This window comes from Nestor notabilis, unplaced genomic scaffold (genome assembly GCF_000696875.1).
Source record: "Nestor notabilis isolate BGI_N333 unplaced genomic scaffold, ASM69687v1 scaffold6023, whole genome shotgun sequence".
In the NCBI taxonomy this organism is placed as follows: Eukaryota; Metazoa; Chordata; class Aves; order Psittaciformes; family Psittacidae; genus Nestor; species Nestor notabilis.
Window position 1 is genome coordinate 1 of NW_009920480.1, and position 22,197 is coordinate 22,197.

At 35.7% G+C, this 22,197-nt stretch overlaps 1 protein-coding gene across 1 annotated transcript; it reads left to right on the forward strand.

Moving 5' to 3' along the window:
* Window positions 1–1,061: 1,061 nt before the first annotated feature.
* Window positions 1,062–20,900, forward strand: CEP135 (centrosomal protein 135kDa; the record flags this gene model as incomplete). Its single annotated transcript, XM_010010688.1, has 16 exons — window positions 1,062–1,255; window positions 1,750–1,893; window positions 2,444–2,587; window positions 3,544–3,621; window positions 3,785–3,936; window positions 5,757–5,872; window positions 5,943–6,097; window positions 6,565–6,620; window positions 7,627–7,795; window positions 11,183–11,293; window positions 13,098–13,283; window positions 14,252–14,461; window positions 15,438–15,640; window positions 18,251–18,355; window positions 18,760–18,906; window positions 20,879–20,900. Coding segments are annotated over 16 exons (2,192 nt in total), but the record flags the coding sequence as incomplete, so codon positions are not given.
* Between the last annotated feature and the right edge of the window lie 1,297 nt (window positions 20,901–22,197).

Consider the following 22,197-nt stretch of genomic DNA (forward strand, 5'->3'; position numbering starts at 1 on the left):
TGGGATTGCCCTGACCCAGGTGTAGGAACTTACACTTACACTTGGCCTGCTTAAACTACATAAGGCTGGCATGGGCTCACCTCACAAGCATGTCAAGGTCCCTCTGGATGGCATCCCTTCCCTGGCATCAGCACATGTAGATTCCTGTAAATTATCTTCCTGTAATTTTTGAAATAGAAAAACTTACATAGTTAAGACATAGTTAATAATAGTCTTGATATATATAAGTTAAAAGAAGACTAGGTCTCCAGTTAGAGTTGAAGTAAAAACATTTGTCACAGGAACATGTTTTCATTCTATATGTGAGAACTGAAAAAGCTGATCTTTTTACTATGATCCCACTAGACAGCCTAATACTATGGCAGTTTCATAAAAAATAATTTCTTTTGTCCAATACTGGCTTTATTTTCTGTCTTTCTGAGTGAATGAAGTCAGACCGTATTCCTTGAGAGCTTTATCCCATTGGATCTTGAAAACCTCCAGGGATGGAGATTTCACAACATCTCTAAGCAACTCATTCCAATGTTTGTTTATTTTCAGAGTAAAAACTTTTTTCCCCTTTATTGCTTGTAATTGTCTTTAGCAGTTAATCACTATTGTTCCTCCTTTACCTGCTGTGCACATCTGTACAAACTGGCTTCATGTTATCTATAACATGCTCTTGTGTCCCCAGCTCCTGTCCAGGCTGAACAATTGGAGTTCTCTCAGCTATTCCCCACAGGGCAAGTATTCTTCTCCCTAACCAGCTTGGAGGGCCTCCCCTGGACTCACTGAAGTTCATTAACATCTTTCTTGTACTAGGGGGGAACAAAACTGAACACAGTATTGTAAATGGGATCTAATGAGTACACAGTAAAGGGGGATAATCACATCCCTCAGTCGGTGTCTTCGTTGATCCAGCCCAATATGCTGTTAGGCCTCTAATACTCAAATCATGTTTAGCCTACTGTTAACCATGACTCCTACATACTTTTCAGCAGATTGCTGCCCACTGGTTAGTCCATCCCAAATGCACGTGTCATGAGGTTCTTATACAGATGCTTTTATTTCTTTTTCTGCAGAACGAGAACTTGTGCTAGAAGTAGAAAGGATGAGATTAGAATATGGTATAGCTCTGGGAAATAAATCTCCATCTCGCCTAGATGCATTTATAAAGACTTTAGAAGAAGACAGAGATTATTACAAGCAAGAATTAGAATATCTTCAGAAAATGGTAAAACGAAGGCCTAGCCCAAGCCGTAGGACTTCAGAGAAGGTAAAGTATCTGCTGTCGAGACAAGCTAAATAATGGAAAATAATGGAAATACTGTAGAATCATTTAAGGAGCTATCAAATATATTTTCAAATTCAATAGCAGTAAATGACTGTAGCAGGTTTTTTAATTACTTTCTTAATATAAAAAATTAACTGAGAAAAACTCCAGTTAACTAGTGTTTTATTTTCCTTTGCACATTTTACAATAAAATGGTGATTATGGATCAGTTTGCTTGAAATAAATAGAACCCAATGATAACCAGAAAGAGATTGAAATCTTAGTAGCCATTTTGCTTTTTCTCCTTGATGGTTCTTATTCTTATTGTTCAAATTATACCACCATGCCAGGTTGGTTTTTTTTTTTTACAATTAGAATTTATTACGTATGTATTTTTCATGCATTACTAGTAGTGTGAATTCTTTCTTTTTTGATATTAATCATCAAAATATTTTAATTAGTATATTTTAACATAAATTTTATTAATCACTTTGCAGAGTGAAGATCTTAGATTCATCACCAGAGAAAGAGACGAGCTACGGTCCATGTTAGACAGATTTGAAAAACACATGATAGAAATTCAATCCAATGTCAAATTATTGACTACAGAAAGAGATAGATTAAATATTCTTTATGAGCAGGTAAGAAGAGATTATTTATAATTGTCATTGAAATAACTGATTAACACTTGTGTACAATTGCTTAAAATGAAAAAACTTTATAATAGAAATTGAGGAGTACAGACCTACTAGAATAAACCCAAAAATAATCAAATATATTCCTATTTTTATTACTTTATTCCAAAGTTAGTGTATTAACTTTAAAGCCATTGTAACACTGTACTGGCATTCAGAAATGAGAAAGACCAGGAAAAAAGTCCAGTGGAATGCATGAGAAAGTTTGGTAAGGATACAGGCTAGAAAGCAAACAAGAAGTAATTAACAGTTTAACTGATAAGAAAACGGTGAAGTTAGGCTATACTTGGAACAGTAAGAAGATGGTGAGTATGTTACCAGCATAAGTTGTCATGCTGCTGTGTGATATAAAGAATATATTTTTCGTTATCTAGAGAAAAATAAGACTACAATAGCACTTTTATTGTAATAATAGCATTGAAACTTTCTTTTTTGTTAGTGTATATGCTATATTAATTGCAATCCATGTATGCTAATAAACAATAATCTTTTAAAGTCTCAGGATGAATTGAACAGGATGAGAAAAGAAGCAAAACATAGTTCAGTTTCTCAAAGTCACGTGGAAGAAGAAAGAGACAGTGCACTGGCTGATTTCAGAAGAATAATGGCAGAAAAAGAAAGCCTCAGAGAAAAACTGAAGGTGAGCTTTTATAGCTTCATTGCTTACAGTGAGGTGGCGTATAGGGAAGGCTTATACAGCAATGCCGTGTTTGTGTCTGGCTGTCTGTCAGTTCCTCTTTTCAAGAACTTTTGAACTTACCTGATTTCAAACTCAGTTGAGAGAGCTTGATGAATTGTCTGAATTATCCTTTAACTTGGTTCTTAAGTGGTGGTAGGGGAAGAAGAACATGCCTAGTGTCCTAGGGCAAGCATGGCATCACCTTGTGTAAAGAACCTAGATAATGAAGTCTCAGCTACAGAGTATTTCTGTTTGTATGCATTAATTCAAAGATAGTGGTGGAAGAAGTCATGCGCTTCACTTGCGAGAGTCTTTTGTTGATATGACAGTTAACAAACCTCAGTGGTAAAAACAGCAGTGGTTTAACAAGATCTGATGGCAAGATACACTTGAGTATTTACTGTGGAGAAGACAGGATCAGACAGAACTGTCAGGGCGACCCTCCTATTGAGTCATGAGGTTCAGAAAGGAGCCCCTTGTGTTCTAAACTCCTTCTCAGAGGGGAGTTTGGGTGTGGCTGGATCCAGCCTTAGTCTCAGACTTGGTTAATGGTTTATGTCTAGAGGACTATATATGCACAGTCAATCCTTTATATCACTTAGCTAAGATTTAAAAGTTTCAGTGTTCTTATTCCCAATTCACTTACCAAATATCACATGATAAGAATTTTCTCAGTCTCAAAGAGTAACCCTTATAGGTGTCCCTGTTCAAGGGAGATTATGGCGTACAGCACACTGCTGTGCAAGAAAGCTCAAGGGGCTCTCAGCTGTCCACTATGGAGTAAGATGAAGTCACATTTGCATACTAGCTGTATTTCAGTTGACGATGCTCAACTAGCCCTCAGCTGTTGGGCAAGATTTGTAGCCTGTAGCTGTTTGTTTGTACATTAAGTTTAAATTTAAATATTTCTATCTCAGATTCAGCAAGAAGCAGCTAACCTTGAAAAATCAAAGATGCAGCATGATATTTCAGAACTGGAGAATAATATTCAAGGAGTAAGTACATATTTAGGAAGTAAGCTTTTATTACTTTTAAAATAGGATAGACTTTTCAAGCAATTATTTTTGTAGCTGTTTTCAACTTAAATTTATTCAGAAGACAAGTTGTGATTGCTTTCTACAACAGTAACATGTTTGGTTATTGTTTTTTAAATTGCAGTTTGAGATGGAAAGGTGTGAACTAAAGGCTACAATCTCTATCCTGAAAGAAAGAATAAACTCTTTGGAAAATGAATTAAAATTGAAGTCCAGTAAACTTGTCCAGACATATGATGATTCTTCTCAATTTAAAGCTGAGATTTGCTCACTTCAGTAAGTCTATTACAAAATGTGGTTGTCTTTCACGGACGCTGATGTAATTATGTTTGTTCTATGACCATATAGCAGAGTTGAGTTCCTGGGAAAGACCATAAAATACTTTCAAAATCATGTGGTACTGTTTTTGTCTTAAGGAAAAGTAAATACGAGTAAGGAAGGTGCTGGGGTGGCCTTTCACAGCAAGCTTCTCCCAGGCTTTTTTGAAAACCAGATATACTGTTAATTTTTATGGCTAATTGTGAATGAAAATTTTTTCCTCCCTCTAGAATTGTTTCCTCTAACAGGCATGTTCTCTGCTTAGGAATGTAGCAGAACAGGAAATTTCTAAAAGAATATCCAAATGCTCTTTGTTAAAAGGAAGAGAGAGGTCTTTGTGAACTGCAGCAGTGGGACCAAATTGTGTCATATTTACAGAGTTGTCAGCAATACCGAAAATTTTAAGCCAAGCATTAGGCATTAATATTCCACAGTTGAGTGGTTCATGAAGAGTTATTCTGTAATGGCATTTTACTTGTGTTTCTCATGGTCACTCCCTTTCATATGCCAATGCTGTCACACACATACTACAGTTTTGAGAGTTGACGTCTAGATACAGCCTGTGGGGATTTGATTAACTTGCTCAGAACTGGAGGATCAAGGATACCCATGTATTTTCAAGGCCTATTTAAACTTGCAGGGTCTTTTGGATGTTTTACAAGGAAATCCAGGGACTGTGGCTCACCCCCTCCACCCTCAACCTGAGCAGTACTATACTGCACTGTATAACAGTATAGTAGCAGTAGCTGAGAAGCAGGCCTTGGAGTTCATCTGATGCTCCCAACTGCCCTAAAGAAGGCTATTAGTAAAATCATTAGTGTATTTGTTGGTAAAATTGTGACAACATTCATAAAAGTGAAATACTTTATTAGGTTCCATATAATTTTAGTGGAAAGCATTGATATCATAAAAAGTAGGAGATAAGGAGTAGGGCTTCAGTAATTTCAGCATTTGGTTCTGCTTTGTGCACAGTGGCAATTTGCTATAACTGTGTTTGGCACCCCTGCTTCCCCACTCATCACCAAAGTTTCACTCTAAACTGAGTGAGAGCAATCTTTATCTGCAGACATGCTGTTTATCAGATGGGTGGGGTTTTAAAATAAATGAAGAGCATCTCTAGCTTTTGTGGGATTCCATTTCAGAGGGATTTTTATTTCCTGACCTCTTTTGTAAATAATCCATTTAATTACTTTGGAGTTGCATTTTTTTTGCATTTTTTTTTATAGGTCACTGATACTCTCTTCTGAGCAAAACAAGTATGTAGGTAGATGATTTCATATATCTTTCAGGCTCTGTATTTCTTCAAGTAGGATCAGAAGTACAGCTGTCAATTTGATTGCTTCTTAAAATGTGATGTGGCTGATAATCACTACTATGAGCTAGATATCAAAATCTTTATACAGCAAAGAGTCAAAAGACACAAGTAATAAGAGTTACCTGATGAAGAGTAACAGAATTCAGAGGAAATTGATGTTTCAGATTGTCATGGTTGTTCCACAAAGGTTCCATTGCTCCATTTTGGAGTGATGTTGAGGTGAACTTGCTGCAGGGGTCTAAGAGGTGTTGGTCTTGGCAACACTTAATAGTCCTTTCTTTTCCAGAGAAGGAGGGAGAGGACTGGTTAGTATGACACAACCCTGTGCTGCTAGTTGGTATGACTCAATCCTATCATGAGGTTACACTGGAGCTGTTCCAGCACTTCAAGCAGCAATAAAAGCCATAAATTGATGACCGTAAATAGGTCTGAAATGTCTTTCAACTGTATACTGATTTTCTAGGCTCTTAAATGACCAACTCCAGAGGTCTGTTGAAGATCTACAGCACCGATTGGCCCTCAAAAAGAATGAACTGCAGTCAGCTCAAGAAGAAATTGTGAAGCTAGAGGATAAAATAGGTAATCACTAGTTATTTTTATGCTTATTTCCTAATTTTAAAATAGGAAGTACTTATTCTTTTATTTATAGATAGGTTAAATCAGAGGAGCACTTCCCAGGATGAAGCAGTCAATGTACTTAGAAGTACTATTACTGTTTTGGACAAAGAAAAGGATAGTCTTCAAGAAACCGTAGACGAAAAAACAGAAAGAATCGCATGCTTAGATGACAACTTAGCTAACAAGGTATGTTCAGTAGAAGTACTACTTTGCAGTCCATCTGGGGATTTTTGAAACAGATGTTTTGCTCGGATGGCAAAGCCTGTGCAGAGCCTTAGGCATTGCATGAACGCCATGTTTGAACTGAGCCAATACACTCATTTGCCAACTCAATAGCGTTTTCATTATTATTGTTAGTGTATTCCCTAAACACTCCAAGAAAAAAAAGTAGTATGTTTTGCATTTTTGTACTTGGAGGTATTTGAGATACAAGGTTCTAGCTTAATGTGATAGAATCTATAGATGACTTCCATTTTTTAGATAAGACAACCCTTTCTCAGTAAAGCAGCTTGGGAACTTGAATGTGCAAAGATGCACTTATTATTGGTGAAGGGTTAAAATGGAGGTTTAAATGTCAAGTTCTTTAACTTGAAGTATCCTATTATGTTGCTGTATAATAATACTTAATACAATTTTGGCTTTTATTTTCACAGGAAAAAACAATTGCTCATTTACGTCTAACTCTCTCTGAACTGGAGTCCTCAAATGAGTAAGTAAAGACTAGGATGCCTTCTTCAGTCATTTTATTTTATTTAGTGCTTTTAAAATGAAAGTAGACAGCTATTTTAGTTATTTTGGTGAAAAGGAGCATACTGTGTTGACAAAGATGTACACAACTTTTGAAGATACTTCCTCTGCAATTATATTGCAGGCTGATAAGGTATTGTTAAGACAGCAATTAACAATTGCTTGTGTATATTTATTTTCCTAAATTGGTAACATTTCCTAATTCTCAGTTAAGAAATAGTTTTTTAGTGTTCTAGATACTGCACTAGATGTTAGATTGAGCCAGGTAAAATTCAGAGCTGAACTCCTAATTACTGGCAAGCTAATGCTTCCAACTTAAGTCACCAGTACAGTTTAAATTACAGTATATGTGCATAGATTTTAGCTGGGCTTCAACTGATCTTTCCTTATTGCCTCTTTTCACGCATGACTTTGAAAACTATAGCTTTTTAAAAGAAAACATTTAAACGCCTGAAGATCAGTGTAACTGAATATTTAATACATTTATGCATGAAGTATCTGCGGCAAAAAGAAAGAAAGAAAAACTTTACATAAATTCACACATTTTATTTCTACTATTTCATTTAATCTTTTGCTTACTCTTTTGGTTGTTGTATTTCAAGTGTAAGCTGTCTCTCTTCATCCTTTATGGTTTATAAAATATGCAACGGCTAATATACTACTATGTAATCACTACCAAACACGGATAAACATAAGTATCTGTGATTGCTGTTTGCATAATAAGATATGCCTTACTAGATGCATCTTCAAAGTTGAAGTTTAATTAAAGTTTATTTGTGCATATTGACATTTTACATCCTTAGATTATGTTTATGTTTAGACTTGTCAGCCTTCAGAGATCATGAATTCCCCCCCTTTTAAAAAAATAAAAAAGCTTTTGCATATCCAAAATCCACATCTGATCATTTTCAGCAGTATGTGGTATAGTATAAGAAGGGACAACTTAACTAAGATTTTTCACTTGATAGCCAGATGAAGGACGTGCTGAGCAGCAGAGACCGTGAGATATCTAGCTTACATCGCCAGCTTGATACGTCCCATGTAGAGCTTGCAGAGATAGGAAGAGTAAAGGAAATGGCTCTGAAAGAAAACAGGCGACTGCAAGATGACCTAGCTACAATGGCCAGAGAAAACCAGGTATGAAAGCAGTACGTAATGCTGAAGTATTAGACTATTTAATGCTTGCTTATATATAGTGGTACATCAGAACCACTGTGTCCTCAACCTTGATTTGGTATGCTTAATTAGTGGTATTTCTTGAACACTGGGATATTAAAAATCACTGGGCGGGACTTGTAAAAGCGATTACTTTAGATACTTCAGCTTAGTCAGTACAGTAGGGGAGAAATAGACAAGCTTTCAGTTTAGTCACCCTTCCCCAGATTAAAAAAGAAATCTAACTAAAGTAATTCTAGGACATAATTGTTTATACTGTAATGAAATTATGTTTATGCTATAATGAAATTGGTTATATCACTTAGTAGTTGGTATTTAATTGGGAAAAACTGGGTTTTATTATCTGTGGAACAGGGATTATTGAGAAAGAGCAAGAACCACAAAAGCAGATACCAGGTTATTAGTCAGGTTAAAGTGAGAGGGAGAAGATTGCTAGAACACCTGAATTCCTTCTTGGGCATAGTGATACATTAGTTTCATCCATCTAGTTTCCATGAAGTACTGGATGTACTGAGTGAGGTATGCCACATTTTGAAATTGGAATGTTTGTGTTCTGTGAGCCTTGGTAATGGTGGCTGTGAAGAGGTATTGGTGGGTTTTTAATTTCCAGTTCTGGCAAGGTTTGTTGCCATTCATTTGTGTTGCTCTGCAGGAACTTTGCTTTAATATAAGATAAATATAAGAGGGCTAAAAAGATACAAGGCAGAGGGACTGAAGAAAACTTATTTTTAAGATATGATAGTCCTGAATAGTCTGAATTTCTTTCCTGATTTCAGGAATGGATAAGGATGCACAGTCGATGAGAATAGGAGGGGTTCCCTTTCCATTGTGTCAAGGTTGTGTGGGGGTTTTAGATGGTGAATTCAAAGGTGCCATCTATTTCCCTGGAGAAATGTTCTTATTGGATTGTCTTTGCATTGGTCAGGTAGGTGTCATGGTGAGGTGGCATCTTATAGAGTTTAGCTGTATATTGCAGCTTTTTGTGTGTGTTGCGGAGATTCTGTTCAGCTACTTTATTTGACTGCTTGCAGATTTTTGTTATATTTTTTTTTTTTTGCATTAGTTTTATATAATTTCATCTTTCCTTGGAGTCATAATGTACTTCCTTGCTAACAGCTAGCCAGTCAGTAGCTTTAGGCCAAAGGGCAAGTGGGAAGTGGCTCGTCACTGCCCAGTGGACTCTGAGTTGGATCAATTGTATGTCAGCTTTCCAGCTGGGAGGTGTACTATTCTTCTTAGCTGCTGATGGCTAAATACATTTCCTTGTGAAGTGCATGCTATAAAGGCATGACTTAAACTTACATCGCTTACAGAATCAAAGTTGAAATAAAATCTTTAATGCCTTGAGGAATTACATGTTTCCATAGGGTATTATTGAATATTTTGTTGAAAGGCGAGCTATCTCAAGTTGACATTGTAGTTTAAACAACAAATTTGCAAGACAGAAAGAGTTGAGAGATTCAGTGAATTAAACTGTTTGACTATCACCATTATTCTTCTTGTGGGATCTTCATCCTGAGATGTTCTCCAGAGGTCCGCAAGTTAACCAACTACCGATATGTAAAAGCACACTCGTTGAAGTGCTTAAGGGGCTTATATAGCCCATTTGCACTGTTCCAAATCATCATTGCCCCATCTCTTCTTCCTTGGAATTCTCCAAGTCTGGGATCCATGTCTTGGAGAGCCTGAAGTGCATTCAGTCTTGTTAATCTTTCACATAGTTTGAGGAATAATGAGTTGGTTTAGTGCACCAACTGGATACTGCTGACCAGAAGCTTCCCAGCTGCAAGTGCATGACATGGATGTCCTTGTACAATAGAATGTGTGTATGGACAATATATAACATATGTGTCCAGTGTTTTATAGGGTAAGTAGCATTTTTTTATTGGCCTAAACATTAGAAAGAACATAGAGAATATGTAAGTGTGATTTAAAGAGCTAGCTCAGAATTTTGTTGCAATTTATTATAGTCAGTTTGTATAGCAAATACAAATGTTGCAGCTCATCAGAAGACTCAAAATGCCTTGTATGGTTTTGATGCTGAGATACAAATACATGTTTGAATTCACTGTAAATGCTAACAGTAAAAATAATGAAAACCTTCTTAGCTAAACCATTTATTTCAATTCCCTTCAGTCAACCTGGCTGAGTCTGTACTAGAAAGTACAATATAACAAGATGTTTTAACTGAGGTAGTACCCTGAATAGTTCTTGCAAAACATACTGTGGAATACATAAATATGTGGGTGTATTATTGAAGTTAGAAATGCCATTAATAGGTATCTATTAAGATGAGATTAAATATGGCTTTAGGCTGAAAGAGTGTAGATTTAGATTGGATATTAGGAAAACATTCTTCACTGTGGGGATGGTGAGGCACTGGAACATGTTGCCCAGAGAAGCTGTGGCTGCCCCATCCTGGCAGTGTTCAAGGCCAGGTTGGACACGGGGGCTTTGAGCAACCTGCTCTAGTGGAAGATGTCCCTGCCCATGGCAGGGGGTTGGAACTGGGTGATCTTTAAGGTCTCTTCCAACCCAAACCATTCTGTGATTCTGTGATATTACCATAATATGATTACTAAACCTTTTCTAGTGTGCTTGGGAAGGATACAACAGAGACAAGCAGACTGATTTCAGCATATGCTAAATAAGGCACACAGTAAAAAGGCTGCCCTTACTGGATATTAATATACTACAAAAAGAAGAAGAGAAAGAAATAAGGAAATATCCTCTATTTCCACCCACATTTTATAGTGGGAATAAAAGAAGATACTTTCCTCTTTGGTTCTCTGGGCTAAAGGACTCAGGGAAAGGTGAGAGCTGAACCCGAGAGGGCCAGAGTTAGCAGTTCCAACATCTCAAACTTATTTCATGGTGCATTTTTGATGTCTATGATCTCAATAATCCATTTAGTTATTTTATCTTTCAATTCTACTTTAAAATAAATGTTCTTTTTGTCATAAAGTTGACTTTCTAGTGACACAAAACTTCCCTTCACTCAGGGATCATGAAGTTTAAGGCTAGAAAAATCCCAGCTCCCAAACTTCTGTATGTTGAATTTTCCAAAGACCAGTAGGATATGTCATCAGGGAAGCAGCAGATTTTATGAACTTGTGTGACATTCATTGTTTTCTGTGACTATTCTTGCCTGGAAAACAATTTGGTGTATCTAAGGTAATAGGGGATATTTCTGAACCCTACAAATCCCAAAGGCCTTTGACTAAATTACTTAGAAGTAGAATCAGTAAAATCTGGGTATATGCAATTACTTTGATTTAGCATGATACAGTAATATATAGTGATTAATTCACTCTAATGCACTATTTTTCCTTTATGTAATCTCTTTAGGCTATCAGTACTGAGCTTGAAGATGCAGTACGTGAAAAAGAAGAAATGAAAACCAGGGTTCATAATTATATAACTGAAGTTTCTAGATTTGAGACCTTGATGGCTTCAAAGGTATAATCTGTAGGCAGTTTTTGCTGTTTTCCAAAATCCATTTGATTTAGAGTATTTATCAGGAAACAAATCAAGAAATGTATAGTTTGGGTCCTGTTCTCCCTGCCTATCCCATTCCTTTATTTTTAACCTTTTTTCCTCTGTAGTGTTTCAAGCTACTAGTGGATTCATATAAAACCTTATTAGATCTGAAACACTGATAAATTCTGGCACATCACAATTTCATTGGCTATGTTTCAGTTGGCCATAACACTGGAGAATAACAAACAAATCATGTTTGAATGTTGTTTTGCTTTTTGAGAAGGCAACTAGTAAAATAGCTGTTACTATTTCATGATTATAGGCAACAAGCGGATTATATGGGTTTTTTTAATATTTTACACTTTTAGAAAAAGAGAAATTTTGTATTTAGCTCTGCAGGAAAGTGTAAAAAGAGCACATTGGAATGTTTTCTCTGAGTGAAAGATTTTTTGTTGTACTGACAAAACAGTACTCTTGTTAAATGTATTTTATCCTGATACTTGGATTCAAAAGTGTGTGAATTAAAACTTATAATCATTTAAAACAAATTGAATTTATGTCAAGACAACATGAACTGCCAAATCTATTATGTGCTCTTGAACAGGAAAGAATGAGTTTTGATACAACTTTGGTTTGCATATCTAGATGAATGCATGCAAATTCATTCCTCTTTTTCCACGTAGAAACTGAAGTATAGAGAAAAAATGAAGGTCAGTAGTATGTTAGCCTAGAAGTCTCAATTTAAAACACTTGAAGTTTAGTTTTTAAGAATTTTATAATATGTCATATGTTGAAAGCACTTCAGCTACAGATGTGGCCACGTCTTTGACAGATGAGAATCCAGTTATTTAAGTCAGGTACTAAGAAGCTGTAGAATATACAGCCAGTGGCCAATTATGAAAGGTTGTTTTCAGGGATTTGTCTAGTATTACATCCAAATGTTGCCTGTGGAGATAGGGATTTACTTTTCTGCACAGTGTTCTCTTGCTTAATCATGTGTTTCTGTTTCCTAATGCACTGCCTCATTCATCTGCACCTTCCAAGTTATGCAGGAAACATGGAAGGAATTTCAAAATGAGTAGCCTTCCTCATTAGATAAATCTGCCTCATACCAGAAGCATGCTTATCCTGTTGTGCCTTACATGAACAGGGGGGAGAAGGGAATGGAGCTAAATGAAGAAGGAAAACTTATCACTGCCCTATAATATGCACTTGAATTTGGGCCAAATGAAAATTCAGAAGCAACATTTGTTTGATCACTGCATAACTTATAAGCACTAATGCTTGCAGTTTTGTACTTTTATGATAGACTGCTTGAGTGTGTGTGCTCAAATAGGTTATCAGTCTTTCAGGCACTACTGTAGTATAGATATTTGTAAGAGCACATGCAGTAAGTAAAAAAGCTGAAAATGGACTCCCGCTGGAATTTATTGGAAAGGGCAGCACTAAGATTAGTACATCTCAGTAATGTGACCCTTGACAATGCTGAGAGATCCAAAATAACTCCTCCCCTGAGAGCTTTGAAACTCATTAACAACCACTAAATGTAAATACTTCCATTTAAGAAAATTGAATGCTATCACTGTATTTATTTACTATTTGGACTTGCAAAAGGGATGATGCCCTTTGGTAGCTGCCAGATAGTGGGATTAAAAAAATGGAGAAAAATCTACTTTCTTCCGAGGGAAAAAAAAAAAAGCTATTGTAGGGAGTAGGCATTAAACAAGATCAAGCAATTTGAAGGTATGTTGGTCATTGCAGAGCAATTTACTGTTTCATCTAGGAAAAAGAAAATGAAGAATTGTTAGAGAAGTTCCGAATGGTCCATGCACAAGCAGAAGACTGGGAAATGAAGGCTCATCAAGCTGAAGGAGAAAGCACCTCTATACGACTTGAACTCCTGTCTGTAGATACAGATCGGAGACATCTCCAAGAGAAAGTAGAGCTTCTGGAAAAAGAGATTCAAGGGGTAATAATTTGTGTAGTGAAATTCTGTCAAGGAAAGTGGGATAAATTCAAGTATTTTTTAATAAAGTCAACATACTATTTGTAATGCTTTAGTGGAAAATAATTCTTATAGGTGAATGTTTCATATGTGGACACTGAGGTTTTGAAACAGTGACTGATTTTTTGAAACAGTTAGTTTCAAAACTGATTTTGGTTAGATATTCTTTCCTTTTCTGTTCCCTGGTTTCCCAAAATCAGAATCACGTCTATTTAAATACTTTTAGATCTCTTTTGCTGGGTGATTGATGCTATTATATTACTATCTCTGTAAGAACCTTTTGTTTAGTTGCTTAAAAATATCAGTATTTTGTCAGCTAGGATTATGAGTATTTTGTAAGCTTAGTTCTTAGATTACTTTGAAGTGTTGAATGAAGTATTTGAAGCATTGGTGGCTGGAGTAAAGGTAAAAATCTGGTCATAGTAGTCCACATCCAGAATCAGGATGACTTAATATGGAAACCTAGACCAATAGCATAGAAAATAATGATATTTAAGTTTTAGAAGCAGTAACTTTATAGAGATCAAGGTAGGGTATAATAATTGTGGATTGACCATATTTTGTCTCATGCTTTTAATTAGCCCCCAAAACCTAGAAACTTTAATAAGGTAAGCTGAGTGAAAATTTGATTATATTTTGAGGGGTTTAAGCTTTTAATTCTCTTCTGAAGCTGGAATCCAGCCTCATTCCACTCATATATAGTACTTGTATAATTCTTCAAGATGGTGATTAAGAATCGTAGAAATGCTTATATTAGTTGTTCTTAGCTGCGATTTAGGGAGATGAGAGGAAAGGAATATAATATAAAGTTAATTCTATAGGGAAAGCTGATTTTGAAGGGAAAATATGTTAAAAAAACCCCTGTTATCCAGGAGAGAACTCTTTACTCAACATTTAAGACTGAAAGGGTATCTGTATTTGTCTTTGTTTAGCATATCTTTGCACATCAAGCATATGAATCTCAGATCTCCTCCATTACAAAAAAAATGTCCAAATTGGAAGAGGATGTTAAACGTGAAAATCAAGATAAGTCTTCTGTGTTGGCAGACCTGGCTTCTGTGAGGGAACTCTGTGTGAAACTTGAGGCTAACAAAGAACTCTTATCTCGACAGCTGACATCCAAAAGCATGGATTATGAAAAGGTAAGCAGCAAAGGCAAATTTAATTTACTATGATAAAATATTTTCCTTTTCCTTTAATGGTTTTTGGAGAAAATAATAAATTGCTTCTGAGAGAAAGGCAAGTTAATTTACATCACTAGTTTTGCATTTATATCTAAAGCAAAAATTTTGCAGTATACAGATCTGAAACTGTGGGGTTTGTATGAAAAGAGTTTCTTTAATTCATTATCACTGCAAAATGTGGCAGCAAAACCTGCCATACCACAAACACAAATTATATTTATTTGGTCTTATGTACTGTTTTTTAATTTACTAGAATTTTCAATAAGAAGTATTGCACTTCTTACTTAGATATTAAAGACTTTTCCTGAATGGATTTTTTCAATTAGATTGAAATATAGATTGAGCTGAAATTTATAGAATATTTTGAAATAGTTTGAACAGTTCTAAATATCCATAATTTCTGAACTTTTTTCTTTACAGCTGATTATTGTGTCTTTACTTAGTGACTTGGTCAGGTTTCTTGTTACTGTAATATTCAAGATGTTGAGAACAGTAGTTCTCATCCCTGCAGAATTTGTTTATATTCATAGATCTGGTGAGGAAAACGAGCATTCCCACATTTTCAGCAAAGGCCAAGAAGCTAATTGTGAGCTAACCTAGTCAAATAGAATGAAGTATAGTAAATACTGGTTTGTATTTGTGCAAAAGCCTTCTGCTGTTAAAAGCCAATTAGTATTCTGGGTAGTTAGGTAAGCATTCCCAGGACTCAGTAATCCAGCTCCCTGTAAAACATTTAACAGATGCAAAGCTTGAATAGTTTTAAACTAAATATAGTTTTAAATAGTTGTAGGCTTTAATTTGTTTTACGAGCTCAGTTTACTATTAATTGTTATGAAGCTTACAAATATTTCAGGTGTTGTATCAACTCTTCATGAAAGAGAACTCTGTGTGTTGTAATCCAGTGTATTAGTGATGTATAAAATTTGTGCCCTAGGTTCTAGGTGAATTAGAAGATATAAAATCAGAAGTAGAGTTGCTGAAAAAGCAGTTATCCAGTGAGCGACTTACAGTTCAGAATCTTGAAGCATTGCTGGCTACTAGTAGGGACAAAGAATTTAAGAACCATTTATCATCCCATGAGAAAGATTCCGAAATTCAATTACTGAAAGACAAGCTAACACTCGCCGAGAGCAAACTGTAAGTTTTAACAAGAGTACGTTTGTGTCATATGGTTTACAAAGAAACTTTTTCTGTCTGGCAACACTTACTCACAAAGTCAAATTCTTGATATTCAGTGAGGCTGAGCAGATTTTTGCAGCAATGTCATCTGGCCTTTACTGGCATCTTTTACTTAAAGTTTCTTTACAGATCTTTCGTACTGCCTTCGTTAATGAGCACTCTGGTGGACATCAGTTTAGTACAATCATTTAACAGGAGTTCCAAAGGAAACCTACTCTAAAAGGAAGAAACACCCTGCTGAATTTTCACAGTTATGGGAATAAGCACTTGGTTTCTTTCTGGATTTGTCCCCAGTCTGACTCCAGAAAGTTTGCTTCACTTTCTCTGCTGGTCGTAACTCCTTCTTACATCAGTCAGGCACAGGAGGTGATACTTTTCCTCGAGTTCACATGTCTGATGTAACTCTGCTGTACTTTCAAGTGCAGTCACTAAAATCCTTTCCTTCTGAGCCTCTTAGTGGACGTAACTACCTAATGGTGGGGTAGCTGATCTGTTGCAGATGTTATTTCCACCACAGAGCCAGCCAACCCATGATAGTTTGTAATTTTTTTTAGCTTATGAATACATTTATAAATGTGTGCATGCATTACAGTATGATTTGGGTATTTAAGCTTTGCATCGGAGGGTATCAGTTCTCAGTGTATAAATATTTATTCCACCTCTCTCACAGGTTGATTTTCTTCTTAGCTTCAGGAAGCTATCTAATTCAACTCTGCTTTTTAAGGAAAATGCTATATTTTTATTTGACTTTGAAGAGTTTAACTATTAAGGGAACACAAAGTTTCTTAGTCTTAAGCTGCGATTTATGTTCTTTTATTGGAGACTATTCTGAAGTCCTAATTCCTTTAGAACAATGCAGATTCATCAAACACCTCAAAGCAAGTTGAAGTAAAATTTTAATGTGTGTACTGCTCACAGAAAAAGCCATTAAAAAGTACATTAAATCCATGGTAAATGTAATTGCTTACCTACTGTAGATGCCTGTTGTCCTTACTTCGATTAAAGGAAGAATAATTTACATAATATATAGTGAAGTCACAGTCCTTTAAAAAAGCAAAAGTACTTTTGCTGCTATTGATATTAACTGTTACGGAAAAAGGCCTGTATCATTTATTGTTCCTTTGAAATATAAACAGAACTGAACCTGACACCTACACTAAATGTGGTCAGTGCTTTCCATGAGAGCTAACTGCAGCTTCTCATGCTGGACATCTGCCTAGAGTAGGAATGATTTTTAACACTCTCCTAGAAGAAAGACTAATCTGTTTGGAACAATGAAATTAAGGGGGGGGATATTTGTGTATATGAAATTCATGTACATTTTTGAACTATTTACTTCATGATCTAAATTTTGTTTATATGTCATTGACATGGAATAACCTCAGAACTCACAAAACTCTTTGCTTTCTTTCTTTATTTTACAATAATGATATTGGGCCCTGAATTCTTACCTTCATCCTGAAAGCATATGCCTGTCTCTGAAGGACTTAGAATAAGATATCATCGAGACCTCTTGTCTACTGCATCTGTTCTCAACATACTGGATCAAGATACCATTCTAGGAATTTTACTGATGAATAGGGAACACAGGAAAACACATTCTGTGGTTCTTTTTGGATCAAATCCCTTGACTAGTTTGCATCTTCCTGGAGTCAAGAGACCAGCGGGTGCCAGACAGGAAGCCTGTGACTGAGCTAGGAGTGGAACTCTTATTTTCAGAATTCAAGTCCAATGCTATAGCAATAAACTAGTACATCTTTCCTTCTCCAGAAGTGACTTTGAGCACTCAACCTTATGTTGGCTTTGAAGACTCTATGGAATAACAAAACTGTCTCGATTCTGGTTTAGACAATTATTTTACATTCAATGATTTTTTTTCTTGCTTTATAATGCAATTAATGTTGTTTTGCAACCAAGCATTGAGTTGTCCAAGCTGAAGATTTGTTAAGAAATCTATTTAATTATGTTACTTAAGATTTTTAAGGCTATTTTCAAGGCTGATTCTTGCAGTTGAAACAGTTGGGCAGGTACCATGGGTGTAGTTGACAACCTTTCTCACTCTAGGTTTTGCTGGTCTGAGCTTGCCTTAAAGGAGTTTAGATTTGATTCAGTTGTGTTCGTTGCTAGCCAGATAGTTCCAGCCTACTTGATACAATTTTTACTGAAGCCATATCTGCTGTGTTTGCATTTTTTTTTCTTCCAATTTTTTAAATGTACACATAAAGACCATCTCACATTGCAAAGGAGGATAGTAAATCAATAAATTAATGATTTTATTCTTTTGTCTGGTTTTATAGAATATGTTTGTGTTTACTTTTGCCTGAAAAAGAACATGATGTATTGTATTAAGGGTGTAGTGACCAATTTGCCAGCTTCTCACTTCTCACTGTAGGTTCTTCCAGAAACATTGTTGCCTTCACTTGGTTCTCCCTCCTTCTGATTTGTTTTTTGTTTGGTCTGTGTGAAACATGTGGAGTCTATTTTTGTTTGATCTTGCTTTAATTCCTCTAAGCTTCTAGCCAACTGTGTTCAAAGAAACCTTTGTTGCTTCTCATGATCTTTTTTTAGAAGCAGCTCTAACAGAGAGGTTCCCGTACTTCGAAGTAAAGTTGCACAGCTGCAGACTGACTGCGATACTTTAAAAAGGCAACTGACAACTGAACGATTTGAACGGTAAGATGCTGTTTTTTCAGTGAGGTGACTTACGTCTTTCTCAGTTTAAAAACTGGGGTTTTTTCAACGGTGAGAACTTTTACAGAAAATTGTGTTCCTATTGTCATACAAAATCTAATATTCTCATCTCAAAGATTGCTTAATGAAAAAAGAAAAAAGCCTTGCAGAGTTGCTGAATTCTCTCATCAATTTTATGAGTTTACTATTGCATCCACAAACAAGAACAAAAAATCCCTTCTCATGAAAACAAGAAGAACGTTGAGTGACATAATGAGAAAACAAGGCTCTTTGCAAAGTACTGTGAAAATCACCAAGTAAAAATATGGGGGGAAAGTTATGTTTCCCTCCTTTAACATCCTGCAGTACCGAAGTATAATGTAACTGAAATTGCTATCTGTTGGTAGAGAGCGTGCAGTTCAGGAAATGCGTCGCCATGGGCTCTCTACATCATCCTTACGTGCTTCACCTCCTCTCAGTTCAACATTAAGGTCTCCCTCACATTCTCCAGAACGTACCAGTATAAGGACAACTGAGAAAGCAGCAGCTGAAAAGTAAGCGATTTGATTTCACCAGATTGTTTCAGTTTAAGAGTTAGGTTTGAACTGTTTCTAAATAGTACTTTTAAGGTTATATTAATTCTTACACACTAAGCTGTTTGGTTGACTGTCCTACTACAAAATATTGATTGGAAACAATAGATGCAAAGTGCTCTCCAAAGACCATATAATGTAATGGATTGACATTTCTGTTAATGCTCTTGCACCCCAGCTGACAGCTTACAAATATATATGCCCTGCTTATTATTAACATTAATTATATCCAAATATTTATTGCCTATTATTTTTATTATTATTATTAATATTTATCTCCAAACAATGAATTGTTCATATTAAGAGAAATACCAAGAAATTCTTTCAAGTACAGCAATAAAGATGCTCTGTAGGAGGGAGTCCAATTAAAATGCATTGAACTCTACACATCAGACTAAACTGTCTCCCAAACAAGTATATAAAAATAATTAATGCATTTTTCATGTTAGTGCTTGAATGCTATGAATGGCTAAGATCATGGTCACTAGAGTCCATAAAAAAGAAATCAAAATCAACCTCTCACCTGTTCATTTTCACTGACATTTTTGTTCTCTAGAGATCATTGTTGGTTTAGATGATGTCAGTTATGTGCTACAGGCCTGATTATTGACATCATAATCTTGTTTGTCGTATACTGCATAAGAAATTGCAGCAAAGAGTGGACAGGGAGAGATAAACAGTGATTGTTTTAGGAAATATGTGTTCTATAACAGCTATATAGTGTACTATAAGGTTAGATATAAGGAAGTAGTTCTTTACTCAGAGGGTGGTGAGGCACTGGAACAGGTTGCCCAAAGAAGTGGTAAATGCTCCATCCCTGGCAGTGTTCAAGGCCAAGCTGGGCAGATCCTTCGGCAACGTGGTCTAGGGTGAGGTGTCCCTGCCCATGGGAGGGGAGGTTGGAACTAGATGATCTTAAGGTCCTTTCTACTCCTAACTATTCTATGATTCTATAACAGATCATGAATCTAACTATCTAACTGCTAAAATGTAAGAAACAGAATTCCAAACTGATAAGACTTTAAACATTATTTTTGTTGGTAAATACATACGGTTTGTTCTCAAGCTTACTTACCAAAAACACATGCTTCCTGAGAACTGAGGTCAGCATGGCACGATCCACATTGTAAGCAATTTTCCTCTGTGAGTTTCTGGACAAAGCTAAGAAGAGAACTGTAGCAAATGAGATATTGATAGTGGGAATGAAACAGCAGGGGTTTTCTTTTTTGCTGTGCTGGTGAGCCATTAGGCAAACCCTATTACATTGCAAATCACCATTTTGACTGAGGTAATGATAGCTAATATATTTCTGAGAATGAGCATCATCAGGAGAGAATTGTCTTAAGTCTTCCTTGCTTTGCAGTGAGTCCCAAGAGCCATAAAAATAGTCCAGTTGCTGTACTTGAAGAATAATACCATTTAGAGAACTATTTTTATCCTATTTGCACACTTAGTTTTAAGAATGACAGTTCTGTACTGTATCTTGTCAGAAAATAACCCATTTTCATGAAGTATGTATTTTTAAAGTTGTTTTTAACAGCTGAATTCATATGCAGTTCGATTTTTTTACTATTTTGCCTTTTAAACCTATCCATGGATTATTACATTAGAATGATCTCAGTAGTACTATCACTGTCTTGCACCCTGCTTACTTTTCCTGTGAGCTTACCACAGTAAGGTGTACTCTGTAGTTACTGTTCTGTAGCATTACAACTGTTTGTCTCTTATCTAATTTAATTTTCTCAAGAAATCTTCTTTTCCTCCTTGTCTCCCATGTACTGTTAAGAATTTGAGCAATGAGTCAATGAACTGAATGCAGGGTTTTAGATAATATGCTAATAGTTGATATTTCTGGATATCGGAAGGGATCATGAGGAGGCTAAATCTAATTAATGTGATAGCTACATTTTGAAATTTTTTCTTTCTCTGCCAGAAATGTGAGCTTCAAGGATTAAGCACTTCTTGAGCAACTGAAGCACTACCTTGTCACTGGGGCTTTGGTTTTTTTTTTTGTTTAAATGATGAAGGCTGACTCATATTCTACCTCTGTTTTCTTCAAATCAGTAATTACCTTTGAAATTTCTGAGAAACCAGTGAAGTAATCAACTTTGCAAAGTTCTGCTTTCCCAACTGGCTGGACTGACTGCTTTTTGCTGGTTGGTTGACAGGTTTTGTATCAAGGCTGGCTAAGTTGTGTTACTCTTTTGCAAACATAGTAATTCTAAGAAGGAAATGGGTGCTTGATATGACAATCTCTTGTTTCCACTTTCCTATTTTATTTCTGTTGGCTTATCTCACACGGTTACAGGAGTTTTTCATCTTAGTGTGAGCTAACATTGAATAACATACAAGATTGTGCTAAAAATGCTGAGCCAGTGTATGTTTTGTACTCATGATGATTTCCTATGTTTGGGCTTTTAACAAGTGTTTTCTGTTGACAGGTCATTTTTCATGGTATTTAAAAGTATTGGTGATCTATTTTGTGAATGTATTTTGTTTACTGTACCTTTTCTTAATAAAAATGTATTAGTTATTCTTTATTAATTTTTTTTTCATCTAATAACTAGTTATCTCTTTGTTTAATCTTTGTGTGAAATTGCATTTTAAACATTACCCCGATTGTCTTGGTTTCAGCAGACTTAATTTTCTTCCTTGAAGGGATACTTTTCCTTCATGCTTGACAGGAGTCGCCTCGAGAGGCCAAGGACACAACACCAATATTAAATAAAAAATGAAGAGAAAAATGTTATTTTTTTAATTTTATCTGGAGATATTTTTCAAATTTTGGTTGTAAAAGATCAGAGCAAAACCTGGAACACTATACACAGTTAAATTCAAGCTGTTGGAGAGGTGTCACAGGCCTTTGTGTTACAACACGCATATTAGGTAAATTCATTTTAAAGCTACCTTTAAAATATGTGGCGTATTTAGCAAGGGAGCATTTCAGATTTAGGCTATCATGTAAAATGCAATTAGCAGTCACAAGCTTATGATGCAGATAATTGTGTATCACATCATTCTATTCAGGAACATACAGTTTTCTAATAATTACACACCATTCAGGTTGACATGGCATGTTGTGTTCATAGGTATCGTGCAGAGGATGAAAAGTGGGAGCATGTCTCGTTGTACATCCTTGCACTGGCCAACGGCTGGCTAATGTTGAATGAAAAGCTGTGATTACCAGCTAACATTACAAGCATCTCTAAAGTGTGAACAACATATTAAGCGACAAGGGGGAATAAAAATATA